The sequence below is a fragment of the Xyrauchen texanus genome, chromosome 21, assembly GCF_025860055.1.
Source record: "Xyrauchen texanus isolate HMW12.3.18 chromosome 21, RBS_HiC_50CHRs, whole genome shotgun sequence".
NCBI lineage: Eukaryota > Metazoa > Chordata > Actinopteri > Cypriniformes > Catostomidae > Xyrauchen > Xyrauchen texanus.
This window is the reverse complement of record NC_068296.1, coordinates 14,138,972-14,165,725: the sequence shown is the minus strand read 5'-3', so window position 1 is coordinate 14,165,725 and position 26,754 is coordinate 14,138,972. Positions and strand designations below refer to the sequence as shown.

General features: G+C 42.1%; 1 protein-coding gene across 1 annotated transcript; it reads right to left on the bottom strand.

The window, feature by feature from the left end:
* Positions 1 to 715: 715 nt before the first annotated feature.
* LOC127661735 (extracellular calcium-sensing receptor-like) lies at positions 716 to 4,030 on the bottom strand. Its single transcript, XM_052152586.1, has 6 exons — positions 3,810 to 4,030; positions 3,326 to 3,614; positions 2,489 to 3,244; positions 2,175 to 2,402; positions 1,782 to 1,905; positions 716 to 1,626 (listed from the first exon to the last, which is right to left on the bottom strand). The coding sequence occupies exons 1-6, from the start codon at positions 4,016 to 4,018 to the stop codon at positions 716 to 718; spliced, it is 2,517 nt and encodes an 838-aa protein (XP_052008546.1). The 5' UTR covers positions 4,019 to 4,030.
* Positions 4,031 to 26,754: the final 22,724 nt, after the last annotated feature.

Below are 26,754 nucleotides of genomic sequence, written 5' to 3'. Positions count from 1 at the left end.
GGGTGTTTTCTTGTATTATTAGTGTATATTAAGTATAAAAGTATGTCATTTTCCAAGTTTAAATGGGTAGTAGAAAAGTAGACAAAAGCATCAAAAATGGTAGTTGATCAACAGTGGGATTTATTAGAAAATATTCTAAATTAATCTTGATGCATTGGAAAAGCTTCTTCCTATACTGATAGCTACTTTAACACATAAAACGTGGGGTTGCTGTAAAATCGGCAGATTAACTTTTGCAATAAAAGGTACCCCATGAGAAATGAATGCAAGCAACAGAGCTGATTTTAAAGGCCATCAAAGTACCATTAAAACTCACTGATGCCAGAAATTATCTTTAAGCATTAATTTACTTTTGATATTGTGTCTAGAATATAGCTAACTGGCTAAATCAAAATAATGTGTTTGACTCCAGTAGCACACAGGCCAGCATCATTCAGAACATTGTTAATGATTATAACTCTGAAAGCAGAATTCTTTTGACAGAGTGCCCTAACCTGCCACAAGGCCATACTGTTTATGATATGGCTTTTTTTCAAACATAGAATCAAAACCTTTCAAAACAATTTACCAATTGTTGAGCTAGCAAATATGTTCAATTTTTATATTCAGTTTATATGTAAACAGTAATATTTATGTACATTATTCTTTTATTTTCTTTGAATAAACAAACAAAACAAAAACCCTGTTTTACAGAATTATTATACCCAATTATTTCTCAAAGAGATTTAGAAAATGTTCCCATAACATGTTGCTTTGTATTTTGTTCAGGCTTAAACAGGATGATAAAACATTTAGGTGCAAATATACAGAATAGTAAACTAAAGCTTGAGGCTAAAATGGCAAATATCTCCACAGCTACAGTAAATTTTCCAGGGGAACTGACATAAGCTGGAATAAATGTGATCCATACAGCACAGAATATGAGCATACTGAATGTGATGAATTTGGCTTCATTGAAGTTATCAGGCAGTGTGCGAGCCAGAAATGCCAGAATGAAGCACAACAGGGCAAGAAGCCCAATATAACCCAGCACAGCAGAGAAACCAATCGTAGAACCCAAACTGCACTCAAGAATGACTGTTTCCTTATAGTATTTCATATTTTTGTAGGAAAAAGGAGGGGATATTGTTAGCCACAGCACACAGATAAGAACCTGTATAAATGTAAAGGCAAGAACATTGAGTCGTTGTTGTGCAGGTCCAAACCATTTCATGACATTACTTCCTGGAAGTGTAGCCTTGAAGGCCATTAACACCACTATTGTTTTCCCCAGAACACAGGAGATACAGAGGACAAAAGTTATCCCAAACGCTGTGTGGCGCAACATACAGGACCACTCAGTGGGCCGACCAATAAAAGTAAGTGAACAGAGAAAACACAGAGTCAGTGAGAAGAGTAGCAGGAAACTCAATTCTGAGTTATTAGATTTTACTATGGGGGTGTCCTTCTTGGTGTATAACAGGAGAGCCACCAGCGCAGTTAATCCTGCTCCTAACAGTGAGAAAAAAACTAGCAAAATACCCAGAACTTCTGTGAATGAAAGAAACTCTATAGCCTTTAACACACATTCATTTTTCTCAGCATTAGACCAGTATTCCCCTGCACACAGCTTGCAGTTATTTGAATCTGGAAAGGAAGTTATGTTCACTATAGTTAGAAACAAAAATACAATTATTTCTGATCTCCTGAGATAAGAAGATGTGTCTTAAACAGCAGAAGGAGAACACAAAATGAGCAACTAACCAGTTTTCTTTGGAATTTTGAAATGGGCTGAAATTTACCTGTCTCATTACTGATTTCTCCTTCTGCACATGGAATACAGTCATAACAGCAGACAGGTCTTCCTTTCTGGGCAGCCTTCCTAGTTCCTGGTGGACAGCTCTCACTGCACACAGACCTGGGCTTCTACATTAATACATGCATGTCACTTTAAAAATTGAATTGTTATAGAACTAAATGATTGTCAATGAATCAAGAATCATATTTTCTGTTCTGAGATTTAATCAAGTGCAGAGCTTTCAGAATTGGTGGAGGGCACTGATTGAGTTGTAAGACATGTTCCCTTGTAATCCAGTGTCCTTTCATACTAGGGATCAGTACAGGTATTTGCTTTTTTAGATTTTCACATTATGGTGAGCAAGTTCAAACTTTGCAAAACAGTTTTTGCCATTTACCTCCAACTGTCCTCCAGCCCAGATTATGTTTTCGATGTTAAGCACAAAGCGCTGGTGGGGAGCCTTTGACGCATCATAGTAGCCCACATGCTTAAACTGGATTGATCCATTTAAGTCCTGCTGCCAGTTTACAACTTCATACTGGGCTACTGCAGAACCAGTGCTGTCAAACTGCACATGATCTCCAAACTTTACTGTGAAATTTACATTTTTCAGAGCCTCAACCACCTAATAAAAAATATGTAATTTTACCAAATTGTCAAACAATTGTATGTGTATATATAAATATATATAATTATTATTATTTTTTTTACCTGATGTGGTTTTATCGCCATGCCTTTCTCACAGCCTATATGTTCTTTGCACTTGAGTAGATTGTGTAGTGCATAAGCTATAGCATACACAGCTTTGTATACATTGCTTAAATATCTTTCTTCAGGCACATCTTCATTGTAATTTTTCAAGAAAAGTAGATCCTGATATTTTCTGCAATTCAATTCATGTTGAGACAAATTCCCATCTCTTTCTGAGCATGGAAAATATTTGTCCCAGAATGCTTTGATAACATAATCTGAAAACCCTTCTATATCAATTTTCCTCACTGCAAATCCCAGTGATCCTCCCAGCACATGAAAAGTGTTTGGCGTCATCAGACTCTTTGCAGTTATCCATCCCTCTACTCCAATCATTTGGAGGCCAGTGATGTTCTGAATACTTAACTGCTCAAGCAGATTGCCCATCTCAACATGGGAAATAAATGCAACAACCACTTTTGCAGTGCCTTGTTTTATGATGTCTACAACTTTTTGGAGGTTTTCAGACTCTGTTCTGTAGAATTTCTCAGAGTACTCTACACAAATACCCTCCTCCTGGGCTGTTTTTAGAAATATGGCCATTCCATAGTTTCCATAATCATTGTCACTGTTTATAGTTCCCACCCAAGACCAGCCAAAGTGCTTAACTATGTATGCAAGGGCTCTGCTCTGATGGAAATCACTGGCAATAGTCCTGAAGAAAGAAGGGTACTCTTTTCTATTACTAAGACATTCACATGTGGCTGAGGGACTTATCTGAAAAATAATGCACAGGTATCAGTGATATAGTCATCAATATTGTAATTGTGTTAAACCCTTACTGTTATTGCCTCTTACCACTGGAATTTTAAAAGGTCCTGTAGTCCTAGAAAGAACTATCGTAGAGGAAGACTCTGTTTCCCCTATGATAGCATGTATAGGAGATTGTCCATTACAGTGGTCCTCTGCTGTAAAATCCTGATCATTCATCAATGCCATAGTTGCACTCATTGATGACAGTCTTGATCCACAGGTATCATAGATTCTGTAGCCGATGTAAACATTTGGGAGCAAACTTTCAATTCTGTTAATCTCGTCAACAGCAAAGATCATGGTTTGAGCCATCCGAAAGTCTCTTACATTCACACTGTGAAAACATTAATCAGTAAATACAACAGATAATCTGAGCACTGATTCCACATACATTTTATGTATTGTTAGTTTCTAAAACATCTTAAGTAGTTATTTTTTACAAAATAAAAATATAGATATACATATATTTAAATTGCATTAAATTGTATCAAAAGAATAATCAGCTCTGTTTTTTCCCCATGTAACAAACCTGGAGCATGATAGAAATTGAGGTTTTTTTGTAAACTCAAAGGAAGGTAATGTTTCTTTACTGTGGATTGCAAAAAGGCTTCCAATAGTTACATCTCCATCTTTGAACAGCAGTGGGTACTTAGGGTCTCCCAACTTTCGGCAAATAGTCTTCTCTGCTTTTGTATGAAGATGGTGAAAAAATAGGAGTGTGTAAAGAAAGATTTGCATCCTGATGACTGAGCTCAAATGCACCTTCAATATTCCAATGACATACTATTTGCTCTTTTATAGACATATGATGAACGCATCAGTGAGAAAAAAGCCAATGATCTCACAGGACAGGACATGAATGAACTAGGTCAAGCAATTGTAGAATACAGTCAAGTTAATTTGTTCAAGTCTGATTTTCTCAAACTTTCAGATACATAAGCAGTCTAAGAACCACGACCACAAAGTCTAAACTCAGTGCAAGGGGTAGGTTAGAATATATTATCCGATGCATCGTGGTATTTTTGTTTGAACAATTGCCATATCGATTCTTAACTCCCAATAATAAATCTGTTATTCTTTGAGCAAACCTCAAATACAAAGAGAGGACATCACTTGCGTTATGCACTATGCGACTAAAATGTAAATTGACAACTGGCTGGAAAATGTTTAGATTTCATTTTCCAGTGATTTTGTATAGTCCTAGTTGTGGACTATTCAGCAGCGTGATCCTCTCACTCCATGCTGAGATCCACATGACCCATTTGTCATTGAATAATGTCTCTTTTAACAACCAATTAGGCTAATATAATTCTGTTAATATTATTATTTTCTCTACAGTCAGTTGTAGATCAAAAACAACAATAAAAGAAACATTTTATTCTAATCATGCATATGCAAGGTTTGGGAGTAAAGGAATAAATGTAACGGGATTACTGTGGCAAGGAGGAGGGTGGAGCTGGGCCCTGATGACACACACCCAGCCCCTAATCAGGCTAATCAAGTCGACAAGAGGGATAAAGTTGGCTGGAGGCAGCAGTTCAGGAGAGAGAGAGCTACAGGCAGCTTCCCTGTATGCGTTTGTGTGTGTTTTGTTTTAAGTAAATCATAAAATTATTATTTATATTGTCATGCCAGTTCTATGGGGAAGACACGCTGGCTTGAGTGAAGTTTAAGATGCCATTTATTTGATAAATGTAAAACAGAAAGTAATGTCTCTCTCTTTGGCGTAGGCCCCGTCCGGCGGTCTGAGGGAGTTGTGCCCGGAACCATCATATCCTGCCGGAGATAGGAGGCAGGGGCGAGGAGCCTACCCCCATGCGGGACAAGGCTCAGCTGGTGGTGGTGGGGTGGCGGAGGTTGCCTGTGTTTTAGCCCACTGAAACAGCAATGTGATAGATTGTGGGCAGACCTATAAAGCAATGGCTTACATGCGATTGGCTAGGAATTAACCCGCTAATGAAGTGATGATGTACAGCTGCTAGTCTTCCCGCTAGAACTACGCTGCACTTCCATTTCTATCGGGAAGACACGCAGGCTTGAGTAAAGTTTAAGATGCCATTTATTTGATAAATGTAAAACAGAAAGTAATGTCTCTCTCTTTGGTGTAGGCCCCATCCGGCGGTCCGAGGGAGTTGTGCCCGAAACCGTCATATCCTGCCGGAGATAGGAGGCAGGGGCGAGGAGCCTACACCCAAAAAGAGAGAAAGTAGTATGCTACCCCCTAAAGAGATGATCCTGTTTGGTACGAACCGGGTCTTGTGTTGGGCGTTCATTCTGGAGAAGAAAAATAGAGATGTGAGCATCAGAATTGACATGAAATTTGTGATATCTCTGGTATGGTTATGTGAAGCCTTTTTTTTTTTTTGGTGTGTTTTTGGGCTCTCCGTTGAGGCCCCTGGTTTTGCAGAATTTGCCTAAGGCGAGCAGCGTGGTATGCGGCCCTACGTTAGGACCGGCATTGCTGTGCAGTATTGTTGTTGAAGGACGACATTTGATATGAAAGCCCTCTGACGAGGGAAGAGTTGTTAGAGGTATCTTTGCTGAAGGTGGGCAACGTGTGTAAGCCATACGATAATGGCGGCATTGCGTGCAGTCCCTTCATTGAAGACATTTGGTATGAAAACCCTCCGACGAGGGAAAAGTTGTTTGAGATATCTTTGCCGAAGGGTGAGCAACATGCATAAAGCCATACGGTTATGGCGACGTTACGTGCAATCCCTTTGTTGAAAGAAAACATTTGATATGAAAACCCTCCGACGAGGGAAAGTTGTTTGATGTTTATCTTTGCCAGAGTGAACGCATACATAATGCCATACGATAATGGCGATGTTGTCGTGCCATACCTTGTTAAAAGCCATCTCGTTATGGTGCGAGTTTCCGGCGAGGGCAGCTGGTTTGATCAATCCCTATGTGACGGAACTGTGCTTGAGATTATGGAAGCCCGCGAGGGGGAGGGGGGACATAGTTATGTGCTGTCCTTGTGAACGGTGAGCTTGCTTGAATTGAATCATTGAGTAGGTAAGGATGAGCTGGGGAAGAGCCACCAACCACCACCAGATTTGGGTCAAGTTGACTATTTCAGGTAGGATTGGGGAGAGCGGCGGCCGAGCATCTTCATAGTAGATTCCAGTATACCTCGAAGGGTGCCCGTCGAGCTGGTCTGTGGAACTCCTGCGAAGCGAGGGAGGGGGTCAGAGTCTGCATTGAAAGACCCGGGAATGTGTCTGGCTGGGATGATGAAGTTACAGGAAATGCTCTGCCATGTCAGACGTCTCATGGGGAACATGATGGTTCGAGGAGGGCCGACTTTATTGATTGTAGTAACGACTGCGGAATTGTCGATTGACTACGATGCGTTTGAGTTTCTGGGGGGAACCCATATGACGCTGGCCGTGATGATGGGTGTGGAATAAGAAAGGCCTATTTTAAACTTCTTTTGTAGATGTAGCTTGCTGTGTCATCGCGGAACGAGGCTGCAGTGGTTCTGCGAATGTATTTCCTATTTCTGAACTCAAACATATATTTGACCCCTTATAGGGTAAAGAACCATTTCATTGGAGGGTAGAGGAGAAGGTTGTTTGCTGGACCATATGATGAAGTGCTGTACGAATGGCAAGGAAGGATTTGAAGCTTGGGTCTTGGTGTCATTTCTTTCTTCCCTCCACTGGAAATGTCCGAGAAATAGGGGCATGTCATCCGGAAATTCTCGCCAGCCATCATCGATTGGTGAGAAGGAGAGGCTGTCTATGGAATGAGCTAGAGTGAGGAGGCGGAAAAAATGGTAGAGTGGCCTTGAGGAATGATAAGCATGGCAAAATTGAGGTGGCCTGATGGGGCTGGAGATTGCGTTAGGAGACCCAAACTGACCAGGGAATGACGTGAAAATAGACCTGATCCTGTCAGGTTTCTTTAGAGGGGAAGCTTGCATGGTTAGAGAACGTGTGTGATGTCTAGAATTCTAGAGACGTGGCTCGAGTTTTTTTTTTGTTTGTTTTTTTCTCTCTCTCGCTCACTCTCCTCCCTCTTATTCCTCGAGCTGGAGCAAATACGGTGAGAAGAATAATGTCTCAGCTTCATGAGAGTTTAGTTGTTGGCTGTAAAAGGAACATGAGAGTCTTCATGTACTCCCGGCATAGAGCCCTGAAGATGCAGTGGACAGTTTAGTTTTTGAAGGAGGTGTGCCCCAAAACATACAAGAATGTGTGCATGTTTGTGCAAATCATCTTGCACGAGACTGCTTTGTGAATGTGTGTTGATATGAATGTGTGTTGATATGAATCGGGATCTTCAAGAATGTGATTCTCGAGCATGGATCAGTTCCGGCTGTTCATGTCCCACCTTTACGACCTGAAGATGCAGTATCGCACTTTATATTTTGTGAGTATTTGCAAATCTCCTTCCGAATGTGCTTGATAGCTGATTCGACGGCTGATGTGCCAAGTTACCATTGTCTCTGACATATTTTGGAGACCAGATAGTCGCACGCCTAAACATGTATGGCTGAATTCCGGCATTTACGCTGTCGATCATATTGGTTCTGATAAGTTGTTGCTGTAGTGGTCTGACCACGATGAGTGAATGATTTGTGAAGACATGCCAACGAATTTCTGCTCTTTGATGATGCCTAAATGATAATAAAATGGAAGTATGCCATGAGATGGGAATTACTCGCTGTATGACCTGATCATAGCAAAATGCCTTACGCTGGTGGTAGATAATCTGATGAATAGGGGGAGCGGTGCGGAGCCTACCGCTAGGTGTCAGATGCGCGCCACAACAGCGATGAGAACATGGAAGTACGTCTGGAGTAAGAAAATGCTGCGTTTTATGGAGGCGCTCTGGGAACATCATCAAATGTTGTACTGAACGAAGTAAATTCTTTCACAAGGCTTGGTGAAGGCTATATTAACCCGTTGATATGTATTTGTTTGCACTCAGGAGTGAAGTCACTCTGCTTATGTTTAATATATTTGCATTCTGATATATGCATGCATGGATATGCGATTAATGATAACAGATTATACATCTTTTCGAAGGTCTAAGTGTTCGACGTTGATATCCGATCTGTTGCATGATAGCAGTCCTCCAGAAACAGCAATTTGTTTATTTGTGCCGGAAGTACGGATGACAATATGCAATATCAAAACGGGACTTCATACCTTATTATGAAATATCGATCCCCAAATGTATCCAGTTCAGCCTGCTTGGGTAAATTTTCCGTGACTGAATTCATTCTATAACGTCCAGTAGCACTTTTGTACGTAATTATAAATCTTGATATGTTCTCCATGTTTACATGAGATCTCGCCTGGAAGAATTACACTTTGTTGTTCTTCGACAGACTATGCTATCTGAGCAGCATTCCTGTTGTAAAACTGTATATTATCTTGTATATGAAGTCTTCTAAACAGAATGAGCCCATCTCGAAGTCCAAAACTTTTTTTTTTTTGAGATTATAGTTTTTTTCTTTAAAATAACATATATTAATTCTGAAACTTGAGAAGTGAAGCCCAAAGTGTCTTCTGTCAAAAGATACTACAACTGTGTCCATACTCCAGGGGAGCCAGTAGATACAGCCATTTAAGTTGGGTATGTAATTTGCATGGTTTGTGCTCGGGAAGGGGGGGCACACATCGACGGGTGAAACTGTGATGTCATGCTCCCTCGGAATGCTCACATCGTGGGCTCGGTCTTCCTAGTGAGAAGGGCATAGGGAAGATGAATTGGATTGGAACGCGCTACGTGATTTGGGCAAAGGCGGCAAAATGGGCAAAATGGGGGAATCTTACTGAATGAAGTAATGCAAGCCCGTATGATAAGCGTTGACTGTACATGATGATATGCCTGAATAATTATCTTAATTCCCCGATGGGGAACGCTCGGGCATGCAGACTGTAAATGACAAGTGAATGAACCGTGACCGGGTTGCCCTCATGAGATTACGCAATTGCCTGCCATACTATGAGAGTGAATGCACTGTTGACATGAAAAACTGGCTTTTGATATTGATGCGAATGCGTTATGATGAACAGGCAGCGTTGCAACTTTGTGATGAACAGGTTGCATGGCAACAGAAGGTCTAGACCCATGACTAGATCTGAATGCATTTGATGGATATGAAAATGACTTAGCTTATTTATGATGGAAGCCGGCTGCTGCCTGAGCCGATGATTTTGCAGGATTCGCGGGGTGCGCGGTCCTTCCGCGCCGGTTCATGCAATGCGATTGAGAGAGATCTCCTGAGTGAATGAGATATGTTTTCTGGTTGTTTACTCCCCATGGGTTTGATGTTGGCAGAAGTTGAGATGAAGTGACGACATCGTTGGAAAGGGAAGGCGGGCTTCCGGAGAAGTGCTGTGCACTGGTTATATGAGGCCTGGAGACGTTGAAGCGCGTCTAATTGCCTGTGTTTTAGCACACTGAAACAGCAATGTGATAGATTGTGAGCAGACTTATAAAGCAGTGGCTTACATGCGATTGGCTAGGAATTACCCTGCTAATGAAGTGATGATGTACAGCTGCTAGTTTTCCTGCTAGAACTATGCTGCACTTCCATTTCTCGCCTATTCCTTTCCCTTTACCCTTGTTACAATTACAAATTTACAATACAAAATATAAGTAACTATATTCCACTACAGTTGCAATTTAAATCATTGGTAAAAAAGAATACAGTTACATAAAAAAAAAATTATTACTGAAGAGACCACTTTGCATTTTATTGTAATTTGTTTAATTTAATATTTAGTCCTTTCAGATGGAAAACTATAATCATATAAATGATGCGATCCAAAGTGCATTTGAACAGTGGTGAAACATTTTCTTATGATGTGTTACATGTATACAAGTAGACAAAAACGTAAGTTTAGAGCACAAGAAATAGAAATAAAAACTATAATATAGTTATACTAAATATAGTTAAAACGAGTGAAAAAATTTACCAGTGCTAAAGAAGTAATCCAAATATTTAAAATACCTTGAGTAATCTAACGGAATACATTACACATTAGATTTTACAGCATGTATTCTGTAATATATAGTAGAATACATTTAAAAAGTAACTCTCCAAACCCTGTGCTTAGGACAGATGAGATAAAGCTGTTTGAGTCTTTCTCATTACCATGTGCTTATTTACAAATGCTGTTTAGAGAAATGTAGCTTTTTTTAAAGAGACAGTAACTGTTTTTAATACATGTTCAACAAATCTATGTAAAAACTTGTAAATACTACAAATTATGTTTTTTAACTCTTGTGTGTCAATAAAATTAGTTCCCCGTCTGTCGCTCACTTCGACTTTGTGTCAAAGAACCTACACTAGGGGTCTCTCTTGAGAGCCTTTTGCATCTCTGATCTATGAGAAAAGGCCAATGAGAAATTGGCAGACAGAATTTGCATGTCCCGCCCCCAGACATACAGGTATAAAGGGAGGGAAATGCATCTGTTTCATTCAGAAATTTTCTTCGGAGCCGATCGGTTGTGTATGCATGACGGGTCCGTCCCTATCGCTCGCACTCTCCCCAGATCCAGCTGATCCTTCTCGTAATCTGAAATAAATAAAAATAATAATAATAAAAAAGGGAATGCTATATTAGTCCCTTCTTTCCTTTGATGACCTCTATGACGAGCTTTCTCACTCATGGAGGAACTCATATACTTCCGTATTCACGTACCTTAGTACATTACGATTGGCTGATCACGATCGATCTCATGGACGCATATTTCCATATTGGAATTCTGCCACAGGAAGTTCCTGAGGTTCGCTTACGGGGACGAAGCCTTCCAGTATCAGGTTCTTCCATTCGGCCTAGCCCTATCACCCCGCACATTCACGAAATGCATGGATGCGGCACTGGCTTCTTCGCGACTCCGGGGCATCCGCATTCTGAACTACATAGACAACTGGCTGATCTTAGCACAGCTCCAAGAACTGGCAGTTCAGCACAGGGATATTGTCTTAGCTCATCTGGTTTCTCCGGGTCTGAGACTCAACGTCAAAAAGCGTTCTCTCTCCCACCCAGGGAATCACCTATCTGGGGGTTATATGGAATTCGATCACGATGCGGGCACAGTTGTCTCCCACTCGTATCAAGTTCATTCAAAACACCATGAGCAAACTCAGGCTAGGTCAAGATTGCACTGTTCACCAGTATCAACAAATACTTGGTCTCATGGCATCTGCATCCACGGTGATCCCTTTGGGCCTGCTCCATATGAGACCGTTTCAGCTGTGGCTAAAAGCCAGGGGATTTCATCGAAGGGCCAGTCCCCTAGAGCTAATAAGGGTTACACGCTGCATGCTTCGTTCCCTTGCTATGTGGTTCAGACCCCGGTTTCTTACCTTGGGCCCCACTCTAGGTGCGTCTTGTCGTCGCAGGCTGCTAACGACAGACGCCTCCCTGACGGGCTGGGTAGAGGTCTTAAGTGGTCGTCCAGCTGAAGGGAATGGGAGGGTCGTCAGCTCGGTTGTCACAGTAACTGTCTCGAGTAGATGGCGGTATTTCTGGCCCTGAAATACTTCCTCCAGAGGCTACCATGTCTTGTTGCGAGTGGGCAATACAGCGGCAGTCTCTTACATAAACCATCAAGGAGGTCCACATTCACGTCAGCTAAATTTCTGGCACGTCAGATTCTCCTTGGGTCGGGCATCCCTGGATGCCCGTATGTGGGAGCAGATTTACTGTCCAGACAGAAAATACCGATGGGTGAGTGGAAACTCCACCCCTAGGTAGTAGAACAAATCTGGGTGAGATTTTACAGGGTAGAAGAGGACCTCTTCGCCTCTATGAACAGTGCAATGTCTCCTCTACTTCTCCCTTAGTCACTCTGCCCTCCCCCTCCCCCCCCCCCCCGGGTTTGGACACGATGATGCATACATGGCCCTGAATGCTTCTGTATGCATTTTTCCCCGGTTTCTCGAGTCTTGGCCAGAGTTCGCCAGCAAGGGTCTTGCCTCTTACTGATAGCGCCGCGCTGGCCGAACAGGGTATGGTTCTCGGAGCTAATATCTCTCCTCGACGGCTCGCCTTGGGCGATTACGGACAGGAGGGACCTTCTGTTTCAGGCGCAGGGGACGATATTTCATCCCCGGCCCCATTATGGAAACTTCATGTTTGCCCGCTGAAGGGTACCAACTGAGGGACACAGGGCTGTCACCTGAGGTTATCGAGACCATTCTTAGTGATAGGGCTCCCTATACCAGAAGAATCTACACCAATAAATGGGGTGTCTTCGAAAAGTGGTGCAGTTCACATGGTGCATATTCAGTTAACTGCCAAATTGTTTCAGTTCTGGACTTTCTGCAGGAAAAACTGTCAGCAGGCATATGCCCCGCTACTCTCAAGGTTTATGTGGCCGCCAATTCTGCTTGTCATGATTTAAATATAGTCCTGGAGGGTCTGGTTGAGACCCCCTTTTGAACCTCTAGAGTCAGCGTCTGACAGACTTCTGACTCTCAAGATGGTCTTTCTTATGGCAATTACCTCTCTTAAGAGGATTGGGGATCTACAGGCTCTGTCTGTTTTGCCGGCCTGTTTATAATTTGCCCCAGGTATGGCCAGCTATTCTGCATCCTCATCCTGACTACCTTCCTAAGGTGCCTTTTTCAACACTACATCCTGTCACTTTGGAAGCCTTCTGCTCCCAGCCGTTTTTAACGCCGGAGCAGGAAAGACTTCACGGACTCTGCCCAGTCCGTGCCCTTCAGACTTATGTCCACCGCACTAGCCAGTGGCATAAGTCAGGGCAATTACTTGTCTGCTATGGGGGCCGCAACAGGGGGGCTGCCGCTACCAAGCAGACTATGTCACATTGGGTGAGGGATGCTATTTCCCTGGCCTATGAGGCGCACGGTCAAGCTTCGCCAGTAGGTGTCAGGGCTCACTCCACCAGAGGGGTCGCCTCCTTTAAAGCCTTGGCTAGAGGGGTCCCTCTGCAACAGGTTTGTGATGCGGCAGGCTGGTACTCTCCGCACACATTCATCAGATGTTATAGTTTGGATGTTCATGCTACTCCGGGCTCTTACATCCTTGAGTCGACATCTCAAGCTCATGCCTGCACAAGTTTGTGATACGGCAGCCTGGTCCTCTCCGCACACATTCATCAGTTTTTATGGCAGGCTCATGCCTTAACAAGTTTGTGATGCGGCAGGCTGGTCCTCACTGCACACATTCATCAAACTTTATGGGTTAGATGTTTTTGCTACTCCGGACTCTTACGTCCTTGAGTCGACGTCTCAAGCTCACGTCTGAACAAGTTTGTAATGCGGCAGTCTGGTCCTCTCCGCACACATTCATCAAATTTTATGGTTTAGATGTTTATGCTACTCCGGGCTCTTACGTCCTCGAGTCGACATCTCAAGCTCGTGGGTATGGGTATTGCGTTCCCAAAAGCGCTTAGCAAAGCGCAGCATCATAGTGAAGCTTTTTGTAAAGGGAACGTCTCGGGTTCCCTGAAAAAAGCGGAACGAGATGCTGCGCTTCTTTGCCGCACTGGGACGTCCCAGGACTGCTCTTCAGAAAAAGATATCTGACAACACGCTGGTGACGTGTCTATTTATAGCCTGGCCACAGGTGCATCTAATGATTTCACCGTCGAGGCTATAAATTCCGGTCAATGTTCATTGACGTGTTACACACATATTCACAGCTGGTCACAATGTAGGATTGTTATCAAAAGTGCTTAGCAAAGCACAGCATCTCTTTCCACTTTTTTCAGGGAACAAGGTTTACACATGTAACCCGAGATGTTTTCTTGGCTAAATGTTATTACAGTATTGCTGAATTGTCAGTTGACAATGCATTTAGATTTCGGTGAGCTAATCTTGCAGCATCTGCCATGGCAAGGTCTTTAGTGAAATTGTTGACAATGGTTCAGAGTTCCTGTATCCTGTAAATCCTTCTGATGCCATACCTCTCTGACGGGCCTGTTGGGTTCCCCTTTCAATTAATCCTGCTCTCCATGGACAAAGTGCAAATGACCCACACACTCTTCTTACAACTATGGTAAACAAGGGGTTTTCAAACTATAGGCAAATATTTTAGGAATACAACATAACTTGAATTGCAATTGAAAAATTATATTAAATTTAAAGTCCAAACATTGGGTTGTGATCACCACAACCAACACTGATGAAACACTGATTAGGTGTGGTTAAAAAATCAACTTTGTGTTATTGCTTGTCAACTGAAAAAATGCTTAAACAAACAGTATATACTGTATATTTTCTTTAAAAACATCTTTAAAAACATAGTTCAACCAAAAATACAAATTCTCTCATAATTTCCACACCATCATTCCATCCCAGATGTGAATTACGTCTTACTTCGGCAGAACACAAACAATTATTTTTAGAAGAATATCTCTTCTTCTGTAGATCCATACCATGCTAGCAGTATTAATCTCATCAACGAAATCACTGACGAAAATGTACATTGTGTGGCAGGATGAACAAGGCACAGACAACTTTTTTCACATGCAAAGAAAACCCACAAAGGGTCTGTTTTATTGTGACAAGTAGAATGAAGGACTTAATGGTGCGTGGAGTCTTTGATGCGAGGGTGGGGTGAGCGTGCCAGGGCATCTGTGACTGGGAGTTGATTGGGTAACGAGTACCAATTCCAGGGTGACGCTGAAACACATGGAATACTCGGCACATTCCCCACCCCCCAAGCGACATCCTGGACATGGAAGTACACAAAAGGGATTGGGGGGTGAACTTTCACACAGACCTGACCAACCTTTGAACATCCTGGACAGGCCATCCGCATTGCCGTTGGCTGCCCTGCTCGATGTTACACCTTGAAATGTAAATCCTGGAGGTCAAGGAACCAGCGGGTTACCCTGGCTTTACAGTCCTTCGCTCATGCCATCCATTTCAAAGGGCGTGGTCCGTCAGAAGAGTTAAGATCCAGCCCAGTAGAAATTATCATAACTCCTGGATGGCCCACTTCTTGGCCAACGCTTCTTTTTACACTGCTGCGTACCAGGTCTCAGCTGGGGTCAGCTTCTGGATGATGTGTAATACGGGGTGCTCTTCTCTCTGTTGGACTTGGGACAAGACGGCTCCCAACCCCGTATCTGTGGCGTCCGTTTGTAGCAGGAAGGGGCAGCTGAAATCTGGGGCATGTAGGACCCCTTCCGATTCCCAGGTAGCCTGTCTCAGACATTTCTAGGTGGCACTTCTTTGGATTGGCGGTGAGTCCAGCTTTCCTCAGTTCGGTCAGCATCCTCCACAGACAGTGTAGGTGGTCCTCCCACCGTTTGGAGTGGATAAGCCGCTACGTACGACTGATGGGGGGGATGTCCATCAATTGTTGGAAGGTGGCAGGTGCCCCATGTAGGCCAGAGGGTAGCATCCGGTACTGCCAGTGGCCACTAGGTGTCCTGGACGCTGTCTTTTCCTTGGACGATGGGGCAAGGTGTACCTGCCAGTATCCTTTGGTCAGATCCAGGGTGGATATATAATCTCACTTGGCCCAGCCGCTCGATGAGCTCGTCCACTCAGGGCATGGGGTACCCTTCAAAGGTGGAGACTTAATTTAACTTCTGAAAGTCATAGCAGAAGTGGAGGGTGCCATCTTCCTTCAAAACCATCATGATCAGGCTGGACCAAGGGCTTCTAGAATCTTCAATGACCGAAGAGAAGCATCCGTGGCACTTCCTCCTCTATAGCCTGACGGCACGCCTCCGGGACCCAGTAGGGATGCTGCTGAACGACGGTTCCAGGAGGTGTGTGAATTTCATGACGATCATATTGGTCTGCCCGGGGCAACTGGAAAACATGTCAATGAACTGTCCGACCAGGGCTTCTAGCTCCTTCCTTTGATTTGCGGAGAGTTGGTTTCCTAGATCTACCACTGGGGCCTCTGATTGGGCGTACCCGATGACCCGTCTCTAGGGCTCGGTTCAGCGTTTGAGGAGGTTGATATGGTAGATCTGCTCTGTTCATCTTCGTCCCAGCTGTCTGATGCGATATGTTACCGACCCTGTCCGTCCCACCATGGTGTAGGGACCCTGCCAGGTGGCCAGAAACTTAGACGTGGCAGAGGGGATCAGCACCAGGACCTGGTCCATTGGGCCTCCGCCAGACGTTCGTGCACCAGGGGCATCACTTTCTCGATTCTCTCTCTCATGCATGTGTTCAATTGCTGTTAATTACGGTGCGGCGAGGGCTGTTGTTCCCAAGAATCCTGGGCAATGTCCAGTAGGCCCCGGGACTGGCGACCAAACAGCAACTTGAATGGCGTGAACCCAGTGGATGCCTGAGGTACTTCCCTGATGCCGAACAGCATGTAGGGTAACATGAGGTCCCAATCACGCCCATCTACGGTTATCCCCCGCTTCAGCATCAGTTTTAGGGTCTGGTTGAAATGCTCCACTGGGGGTGGTAAACCAAGGAGCAGAGTTGTTTCACCTGCAGCATCTTGCAGACGTCAGCCATAATCTGGGACATAAATGGAGTGCCCTGGTCAGTGAGGATCTCTTTTGGGATGCTGACTCAGCTGAACAGCAGGAACAGCTCTCGAGCGATGATCTCGGAGCTCCCGGAATTCAGGAGGGCCTTCACGCAGCGGCCCTCGACCTTCACCTCCCTCTCAGGTGCTTCCGGGTTTGGATCCATGGGCATGGGTTCCTCACGAGCAGACAGTGTCGCTGGTCTGCCTACTTGCTGCGAGGTGCCCTACAGTGCTCACTTTTCCTGGTGCTTTTTCTGTAAAAAGGTGCCAGCTCTCTCTCCACCACCAAGGGCTTGTGTTGCCTCCGCCAGTTCCACAGCCTCCTCCAGGGCGACAAGAGTCTCTGGGTTCTGCATTCCCACAGCCCACTGTTGCATGTGAGGGAGGGACCAGAGGAACTTGTCCACCACCACACGTTCCGCTACCTGTACCGTGTCGGTTGTCCAGAAAACAGCCATAGACAGGTTAGACGGGATAGCTGTGATGCCTGTATGTGGGCAGAAACCTGAGCCTCATACACCCATTCATGGAAGCTATGCATAGCACATACCGGTGAAAGCCCCACCCGCACCAAGATCTTTAGCTCTTTTTAGTCATCAATTGCGGTTGGGCTGAGTGCGTAGTAGGCGCGTTTCGCTTCCCCCGTTAGGAAGGGAGCAAGCATTCTCGCCCACTCGCTCCTATCCCACCCCTCCCTTTCAGCTATCACCTCGAACATCTGCAGATACGCTTCCATGTCATCATGGTGATTAGCTAAATGGCGTGGACGTGGGGTTCAGGCATCGGTACATGAGCGGAGGCTTCAAATCGCAGCCGTATGAGCTCCTCTTCCACCCTATCTTGACGAGCTGAAAGTTGCTCCGTAAATTGTTGCTGGCAAAGGGAGATATCATGAGCTGACGCCTGAGTTCTTCCATTGTTTCCAGAGAAAACGGGGGTGGAGTGACCGTGCCGGTGCGTCTGTGACTGTGAGTCTGGTGATCTGTGCTGCTTCCATGATACACGTGCGGTGATCAGAGCTCACTCGTTGCTGGAATTCGAGAGAGAGAGAGAGAAGAGGATTAGAGACATGCCTAGGATTTGGTGCTCCCCGTCTTCCTCTTCCTCCGGTGTTTAAATCCCCTCTAGCTGATCATTCGCAGGTGATGCTGATCGGCGCCGGCATTCCAGAGTTTATTGGGTAACGAGCTCCAATTCCAGGGTGACGCTGAAAAGCATGGGATACTCGCCACAGTTGATAAAGGGGTTTTTTCATTTCTTCAGCGATAATAAAAACAAAATGAAAAAGGTGCATCATGACAATATTTAAACGATTTTATTAAAGCATACTGTTGATGAAAATATGAAGATATAAAAATTATACTGCAAGATATTTACAGCACAATTTTCATCTAATCCATTAATCCAGTATGTTAAGGATTTGTCTCCTTGAGATGTGTGAGTTGAATGCGCTAACACTGACAAAAGTAACCATTTTAACATGGGGAAAATACCTCATTCAAATGCATCCTATTTAAACATGATTTGAATTACTATATCCACAGTATATGTAGTATAACAACTTGCATCTTCACAGTGAAGTAAATGAACAGGTGAACTTGAACTAAAAAACGCGCCAGTCAGAATATGCATAATTTGAGTTGCGTAACTTGTGTTGTGAATATGCTGTTTGCGTAAGATACGCTACACGCTATGTAATATCCTTACAATGAAAATGAATACGTCTTCAATTCATGAAGAATTCATAAAACAGTAGGCTTACTTCTAAAATGTAGCTAATACTTCTTTTATTTATTTCAGTATCTTTGTAGCTCCAAAAACATAAAAGTAATACATATGACTTCAGTGGTTAAATCCATATCTTTAGAAGCAATATATTAGTTGTGGGTGAGAAACAGAACAATATGTAAGTCTTTTTTTTACTCTAAATCTCCACTTTCATTTGTGAAAGTAAAACTAAACAGGCACTACTTGTGAAGTTTAGATGTGAAAGTGAATGTGGAGATTTAGAGTAAAAAGGGAATTGTTTTTCACCCACACCTATCATATTACTTCTGAAGATATGGATTTAACCACTGGAGTCATTAGGATTATGTTCATGTTTCCTTTATGTGATTTTGGAGCTACAAATTTCATTTTCTTGCATTGTAAGGACATAAAACATCTTTGTTTATGTTCTGTTTGTTGAACAAAAGAAAGTCATACACATCTGGGAATGCATAAGGGTGAGTGAATGATGAGATTATTGTATTTTTTGGGTGAAATATCCCCAGTCAGTTTTGACGATAGTGCTAAAAAATGAAGAAAAAAGCACTTCAATTTATCCAATTAGTACTGTACTTTTCACTGATGTGCAGTCAGAATACTCATTCACAAGCACTGCAAATGAGTATCATGCCTTCTGTTCTGGTCTGCAGTGCCCTCTACTGATTCTACACCAACACTAATAGAGACTGAGTAAAACTAGAGGCAAATATAAAACATATCTTGACCCATTGCTTTCATTTGCTAATTTTTTATCCCTTAGATTAAAGAATTTTATACTATATATAAAAGTTGAGGAGAATCCCCTGTTCACTGTGTAAAGCGCTTTGAGTGTAGTGTCAGAAAAGTGCTATATAAATGTAACGTTAATTCACATAACATTTTGATGTTGAGTGTACTGCATTTACATATAAATGTTTGACACTTTATTATGCAATTTTAAAGAGTGTTTATTTATGTATTATTACAAAAATATGTATAATTATTATTATTATTATTATACAGGTTGAAAAACCTTTATAGAAAAAAAAAACTATTATGCAAGTTTTGAAAGAACATCTACCATAACCCCCATACATTATATGGTCTGAGCATTCGACACAACAGATCTCGTCAGAGTTGTTGTTGGTGCGTCCTATGATGTGAATAGAGCCCGATCTTCGAAGCACATGGCCGACCACAAGTGTCACACATAAACTGGCTAGATGTTGTTATTTTTAAGGAATTGAGCTGTCGGCGTCTTTGTTTGTCTACTGCAATGTTGATCCGGCTGGACTCAAAGGAGTGTATGGCACTGTGCTGCCCATGATGTCCTGTCTATGACCATCTCTTCAAGGTCATTTGGGTCCATGTTGCATAGTTTCAAATTGGCTTTGAGGCCATCCTTGTAACGTTTGAGTTGCCCTCCTTGAGAGCGCATGCCGGTCTAGAAAACCTGCTTCGGCAGGTGTGAATCTGCCATGCGTACAACATCACATACAACATGAGCAGCAAGATGGAAGGCCTCAATTCCAGTGATATCACAGTTCTGGAGTACCTCAGTATTTGGGACTTTATCCTGCCATTTGACATGTACAATATGTCAGAGACAACGCATATGGAACTGATCAAGTTTGGTTATCTGCCGGCGATAAATGGTCCAGGAATTAGATCCATACAACAGATGGCTGCCTTACATACTGCCATCTTTGTGTCCAGCCAGATGCTGTATTCGTCCCATATTCTCACAACCAAAGACAACATCTAATGATTTAATCTAAATTCACCATGAACTCTGTATATCTACAAAATATTTAAATCAATAATATACATAAAAATAAGTAACAAAGTGACTGTACTATGAAAAAAGTTATGACATTGGACATTATGGGAAATTATTTTCATAAAGAATTCTTATCGTTATCAGTCTTTTTGAATGTAAAGATCCCTTAAATCATGCCTTAAGGTTTTATAGAATAAATCTTGTTTGTACGCAATGGGGTTGATTTATATACGGTTTTGGTTATTTATATACAACTTTACATTGACATGTATGTGTCCCTTGCATTTCATAAGCTTTTAAAAATTTTACTTTTAATCCTCCTTATTTTTAATGAACAGTAAGATTCTGAATCTATAAAGCAAATTTGGAAATGTCAGAAGAGTTGTTTTATTGTTTCACAACTTGCTAAGTTTACTATACTTTTCATTCCTTTGTTAACTCGTGGACTTTAATTGGGGAGGTTTTACTTCTGTGTACACATTCTCTCATACAGAAGCTCATAGTCATTAATGATGTTTGGATTGAAAATAACAATTCTCAGGACACCTCTTGACAGTATCTGCTTTTGTCTAATCACCCAGCTGCCTAGCATGCTTCATCAAGCTTTTAATTAATTATGATATAATGCTGCTGCTGTTGTTTTTCCATTATGACACCCTGGGTCCTTATTTGATCAGCTGAGAAGGAAACACTTGTCAGCACATGTCTAAGAGACTGCTCTGCACCTGAACTGTGCCCTGAGGCCAATGGTAAATTGGACAGGTGGAACTGTTTTCTCCTTACTGATGATTCCTAAACCCTTGGCTGGTTATACCACATCACTGCTTTACACCTCTTACCTCCAATTAAATCATCGCCTTGGGCAAACATTGTTGAAAATGTGAAACAAAGACATTATGCTGACTTGCCTGAGCTCACAAACAATACATCACAACCCTCAAAACTAATTTGTTTCACTTGTCACTGTTACTTTACCTGAGAGACTGCAGTGGCTCATGGTTAATTATTTTGTTTACAGCTTGTCTTTTGATTGTTGTTTAATTTTTTTTATTTATTTACTAGGTGTAATCATTTGTAAGAAATGTTTAAGAGATTATATTTAATCTAACCTATTGATAATAAAAGTAATCAGTATTGTCTTGGATGCATTCTGATATGTACTGTATGAGTTTTGTTGGAATATCCATATGGGCAATTCCATGGAAACGTCAACCATACCATTGGAAAATAAAGTTTCAAGCAAAGGAACAAACCCCCTTTTAAATTGTTAATTTAGATAGTCTTGTTATTTTACTGTATTATAGTGCATTGTCTATACACCTTACATGATGAATACACCATTTCTAAAACATAATTTTCAACTAGCCATATTTCATGGTTGCAAAAGGGGGGTCAAAGGACTCTTTAATTTTACTTTTTGTTAACAATAATCATGTTCCAGAAAGACAAGACAATGTCTGAGATATATATACACTTTTTCATAACAGCACTTCTTTTTTAAATGATAAGTGCCACATTAATGATGCCGCTGGGTTTCAGTGCTGTCACATCTGTAACAATTTAGAGGTAACATTTGTGTCACAAACAATATTCATTCAACTAAGTTGATACTTTCTGTACAAAGCTAACTTATGTTGATGTTAAGTATGAAATAAATAGTCTCCCTTATTTACTTTAAATACCCATAATAATGTGTGCCAGACACTACATATCAAATAATCTGTATATCAATGGGAGAATCACAAACCAGTGCACAAATTGTTTTACCATGATTATTTAGATAGAGCTCTAACTATTGCTTTTATCTGTGACATGTTACAAGCTATAGCCAACATTTTGGAAGGGATCTTTTTGAAAAACCTTGCTATTTGAACAGTAGTCTACTATAATAAACATTGAATCAACTTATATTGCTGCACTGCTCAGTGTGTAGATAGTAAAATTTTAATAATCTGAAAACAATCTGTTGCTATTGTTGGGGCTTCAATCAGTTAACAACTTTAGTGTGGCAGGGCGGAGGGTGGGGCCGGGTTATGATCCTACACACCCGGTCCATTATTAGGCTAATCACGCCTCCGAGAGGGATAAAGGGATCAGTGGAAAGGAGGAGGATATTATTTGATAATATAAATAATATTTTTAATGATAAACTTAAAAGACAAACACACACACACCATGTCCGTAAACGATCTCTCTCTCCCGCATGATCCTCTGCAGTCGACCTTTATCCCTCTCGGAGGCTTGATTAGCCTAATACGGGACCGGGTGTGTAGGATCACGACCCGGTCCCGCCCTCCACCCTGCCACAATTAGTTAACATGAACTAACAATGAACAATACTTATCAAGCATTTTTTTCTTAGTTAATAATTAGTAATTTCAAGATATAGTAATACATTTTTAAAAATGAAAAGTTGTATTTGTCAACATTAGTTAATGCACTATGAACTAACAATGACCAATAGTATTTTTATTAGCTAACATTAACACATTTTAATAAATTGTGTAAAATATACAGAATTTTGGATATTGGTTTGTTCATGATAACTAACGCATTAACTATATTAATGAATTGAACCTTATTCTAAAGTCTTACCAAAAATCCTCATATGTAGGGCTTACATTAATTATTTCTGAAGATTAGTGTTGCTTTCTATCATGAGATAAAATTTTTGTCATATATCCACATTCATTAAGTACTATGCTGAGTATAAAGAAGAAATGGTTGGAGGTTAACCACTAATGTAAAAAAAAAAAGAGTTGTGAAAAGACTGTTCAGTTTAGTGATCTGAGATTATTTTTGAACATCAGCACCTTTAAAATGACTTACTGTCATAACATCTTATACCATGTGTCAAAACAGATGACTGAAAAAAGAACGGAGAATCATAATCAAAAATATAGCTGCAAGCAGCGATGGCGGGCCCAAGCCGGTGGCACCGCCACCCCCATGCCTTTAGGGTTGCTGTGCACGATGGGCAATAACGTAACCTCGCTTTGACTGTCGAGAAGATGTGTGCTGTAGACCTTGCATCAGTGTGGGCTCTGCAAAAGTGCGCATCGAGGGCACATATCAACCACAAAGTATGCGTGAGCACCCTTCTGATACCTAAAATGAAAAATGAGACACCCTACGGTCTCATGGAGTTAATGGACACATGAAATAAGTACACAAGACTGAAAATTCATATGAAGTGTGCCATTTGGGACAGGGCCTATGACCGTGAACCACAATAGTCACATCTATGAGGTAATTCAAATGTAGAATAATTTTTAATGTCATAGGATGTCATAGGCCAATATCTTCTGCAGCACTTAAATGTGTTAATCCAGAAGGCCAGTATTTATCTGGAGGTCTTTGTACAGGTTTATTAATGTAATTATAATTTACGCTTATGTGTTCCTATGATATGCAATGGAAGTACATTTTTATGTTTAACATGGGTGTATTCACAATACATAGCATACGATATCATATTTTACGATTATTTATCATTATGTTAAGTAGATCATTAAAGTTAAGATAGTAAATGTATTTATATATTTTGTAGTAGCTAATATAACAAGCAAGTACACTGTGGGAATTATGAATTATACCAATGGAGTCGTATGGATTGCTTTTATGCTCCCATTATTATGCTGTCCTTTTTATTCATAAATTAATTTCCTCGCCACGGCCAAAACGTTGGAGATATCAAAAATCCATCCGCAATGTAGCATCCTCAATGTCTTGACTTCATGCTGACCGAGTTTGGTGGCGATTGGATTAATTCTCTAGGAGGAATATATATAATTCCAGAGCATGTGTTTCCAAACAACCTATAATAGCCGACTTCCTGTTGGGCTGGCGTAAAACTTAGAGCACGAAAGTTGTTCGGCCCGATGAGATCTAGAAGTGTTCCAAGTTTCATATTATTACATGCAAGCATGTTTGATATATGGACCAAGTTTTCAGACCCCGTTCAAGGGGCGCTGTCGAGCCCCCCTGCCACGCCCGGGTACCAGCTTCAGCCCGGCCCCGATGGCCGCGGGTTCTGACCCGTGTGCAAAGTTTCAAGAGTTTTTGAGCATGTTAAGGGCCCCAAAAGTCCCGGAAACCTTGAAAAACAATATCTTAATGCAAATCTCACCCAACAGAAAACCCCTCTCCCTCCCCTCCCTCCCTCCCTCCCCACACACACACACACACACACAGAATCGCAGGTCTGTCTGTCAGAGAGAGAAAATTCAGAGAAATCCACATTCAAACCACAATATCTGACTTTCTGTTGTTCGGAGCTAATGACTGTAAATTAGAAAGTTGTTCAGCTCGACGAGAACAATATACACGCCGAGTTTTGTAACTGTAGATAGAACTAACTAAGTTATAACACACTTCATGTGTCCTTTTTAGTCCTAAATCAATTTCCTCGCCACGGCCAAACCGTTCGAGATATCAAAAATCCGTCCGAATGTATCATCCTCAATGTCTTGACTTCATGCCGACCGAGTTTGGTGGCGATTGGATTCATTCTCTAGGAGAAATATATATAATTCCAGAGCATGTGTTTCCAAACAACCCATAATAGCCGACTTCCTGTTGGGCTGGCGTAAAACTTAGAGCACGAAAGTTGTTCGGCCCGATGTGATCTACAAGTGTACCGAGTTTCATATTATTACATGCAAGCATGTTTGATATACGGACAAGTGTTTGAATCCCATTCCAGGGGCGCTGTCGAGCCCCCTGCCACGCTCGGGTACCATCTTCGGCCCGGCCCTGATGGCCGCGGGTTCCGACCCGTGTGCAAAGTTTCAAGAGTTTTTGAGCACGTTAAGGGCCCCAAAACCTTGAAAAACAAAAATAAAAGCATTTCACTCATCAGCAAAATCAGCCCCCTCCCCCAGACACAGAGAGACGTAGGGTCAGTGGGAGAGGCAGAGAAAATTCTCCAAAAATCCACATTCAAACCAAAATATCTGACTTTCTGTTGGTCTGAGCTAATGACTGTAAATTAGAAAGTTGTCCGGCTCGATGAGAACAATATAATTACTGAGTTTTGTGACTGTGGGTTAAAGTATAAAACCAACCCCTCACTTTTGTCAAAAGGTGGCGCTACTGAGCCCCTGCACCACGCCCGTTTCTGAAACTTTGCACATGTCTACTGGCTAATAAATGTGATGTGTCTGTCGAGTTTCATGCAATTTCAAGTATGCTAAGAGTCTAAAAAGCATCAAAAAAGAATATTCGAGTTTGAAGCATTGCCGCTGCAACAGTATCCAAGATATCAATAATCCTTTCACATGTCTACATCTGCCGTGTGTTTACATTACACACCAAAAGTTTTAAGTAAATCGGTAAAAATAAGAGGGTGATTTCAAAGCATTTTGAAAGTGACACACTTCCTTCTGCCAGTTGGTGGCGCTATAACTTTGACTCACAATAGTCACATCCATGCGATCGGGCTCTTACAGCGAACAAACTGCTGAAGTTTCATCGAGATCAATTAATGTATGCAGAAGTTATAACACACTTCCTGTTTCTCTTTTCGCGTCATCATTTCGTTTCCTCGCTATGGCCAAACCGTTCGAGATATCAAAAATCCGCCGGTAATTTTTCATCCTCAATGTCTTGACTTCATGCTGACCGAGTTTCGTGGCGATTGGTGGAATTCTGTAGGAGGAGTATTTCAAATTCCATTGCATGCCTTTTCCAAACAACCCTAAATAGACGATTTCCTGTTGGGCTGAGGTAAAAAGTAAAAGTATGAAGGATATATGAAACGATGAGATCTATATGTGTACCGAGTTTCATATTATTACATGCAAGCGTGTTTGATTTATGGACCAAGTTTTCGGACCCCGTTCCAGGGGGCGCCGTCGAGCCCCCCTGCCACGCCCCGGTACCAGCTTCAGCCCGGCCCTAATGGCCGCGGGTTCTGACCCATGTGCAAAGTTTCAAGAGTTTTCGAGCACGTTAAGAGCCCCAAAAGTGCCCCAATAGTCGTAAAAAAAATAATAATCATAGTCATCCTAACGAAAACAATAGGGCCTTGCCTTTTCAAGGCTTGGGCCCTAATAATCATAAATAAGTCAGGTTATGGCCAAGCCAGCATTGGAGTGACTGGAGTAACTGGAGTAGGTAAGCTGCCAGTAAAATATGGGCAGATATGTCTGGTAGGGTTCCCATTCTATGTCACACAGCACGATGCTAATATCCTGGGTTTAGACCTGTTCATCAACCTGGGGTTTTCTCTGCATGACAACAGCTGAGCAGTTATAGTTTCCCACTCTCTTCTGTGGTTTAGACTGCCTTTCTGCTATCGCCCACAAACCCAGGCTTAACCCAAATGTGTCACCTGTCATTCAGCCACTAGGCAGTGTGCCTCTTGCCATACATGACAAGGCCACCACTGAACTACAAAGGATGCTGACAGCAGACCTCATTGAGCCCATTGATGCCTCCCCATGGGTCTCAAATCTTGTGATTATGCAAAAGAAGTCAGGTGTCATACATCTGTG

Excerpts from the sequence above, each read along its gene's own strand:
- LOC127661735 (XM_052152586.1), bottom strand. The coding sequence starts at position 4,018 with ATGCAAATCTTTCTTTACACACTCCTATTTTTTCACCATCTTCATACA. Across the intron at positions 3,615-3,809 it reads CAATTTCTATCATGCTCCAG|TGTGAATGTAAGAGACTTTC; the intron begins GTTTGTTACATG and ends ATGTTTTCACAG. Across the intron at positions 1,906-2,174 it reads GGGCTGGAGGACAGTTGGAG|AAGCCCAGGTCTGTGTGCAG; the intron begins GTAAATGGCAAA and ends GTATTAATGTAG.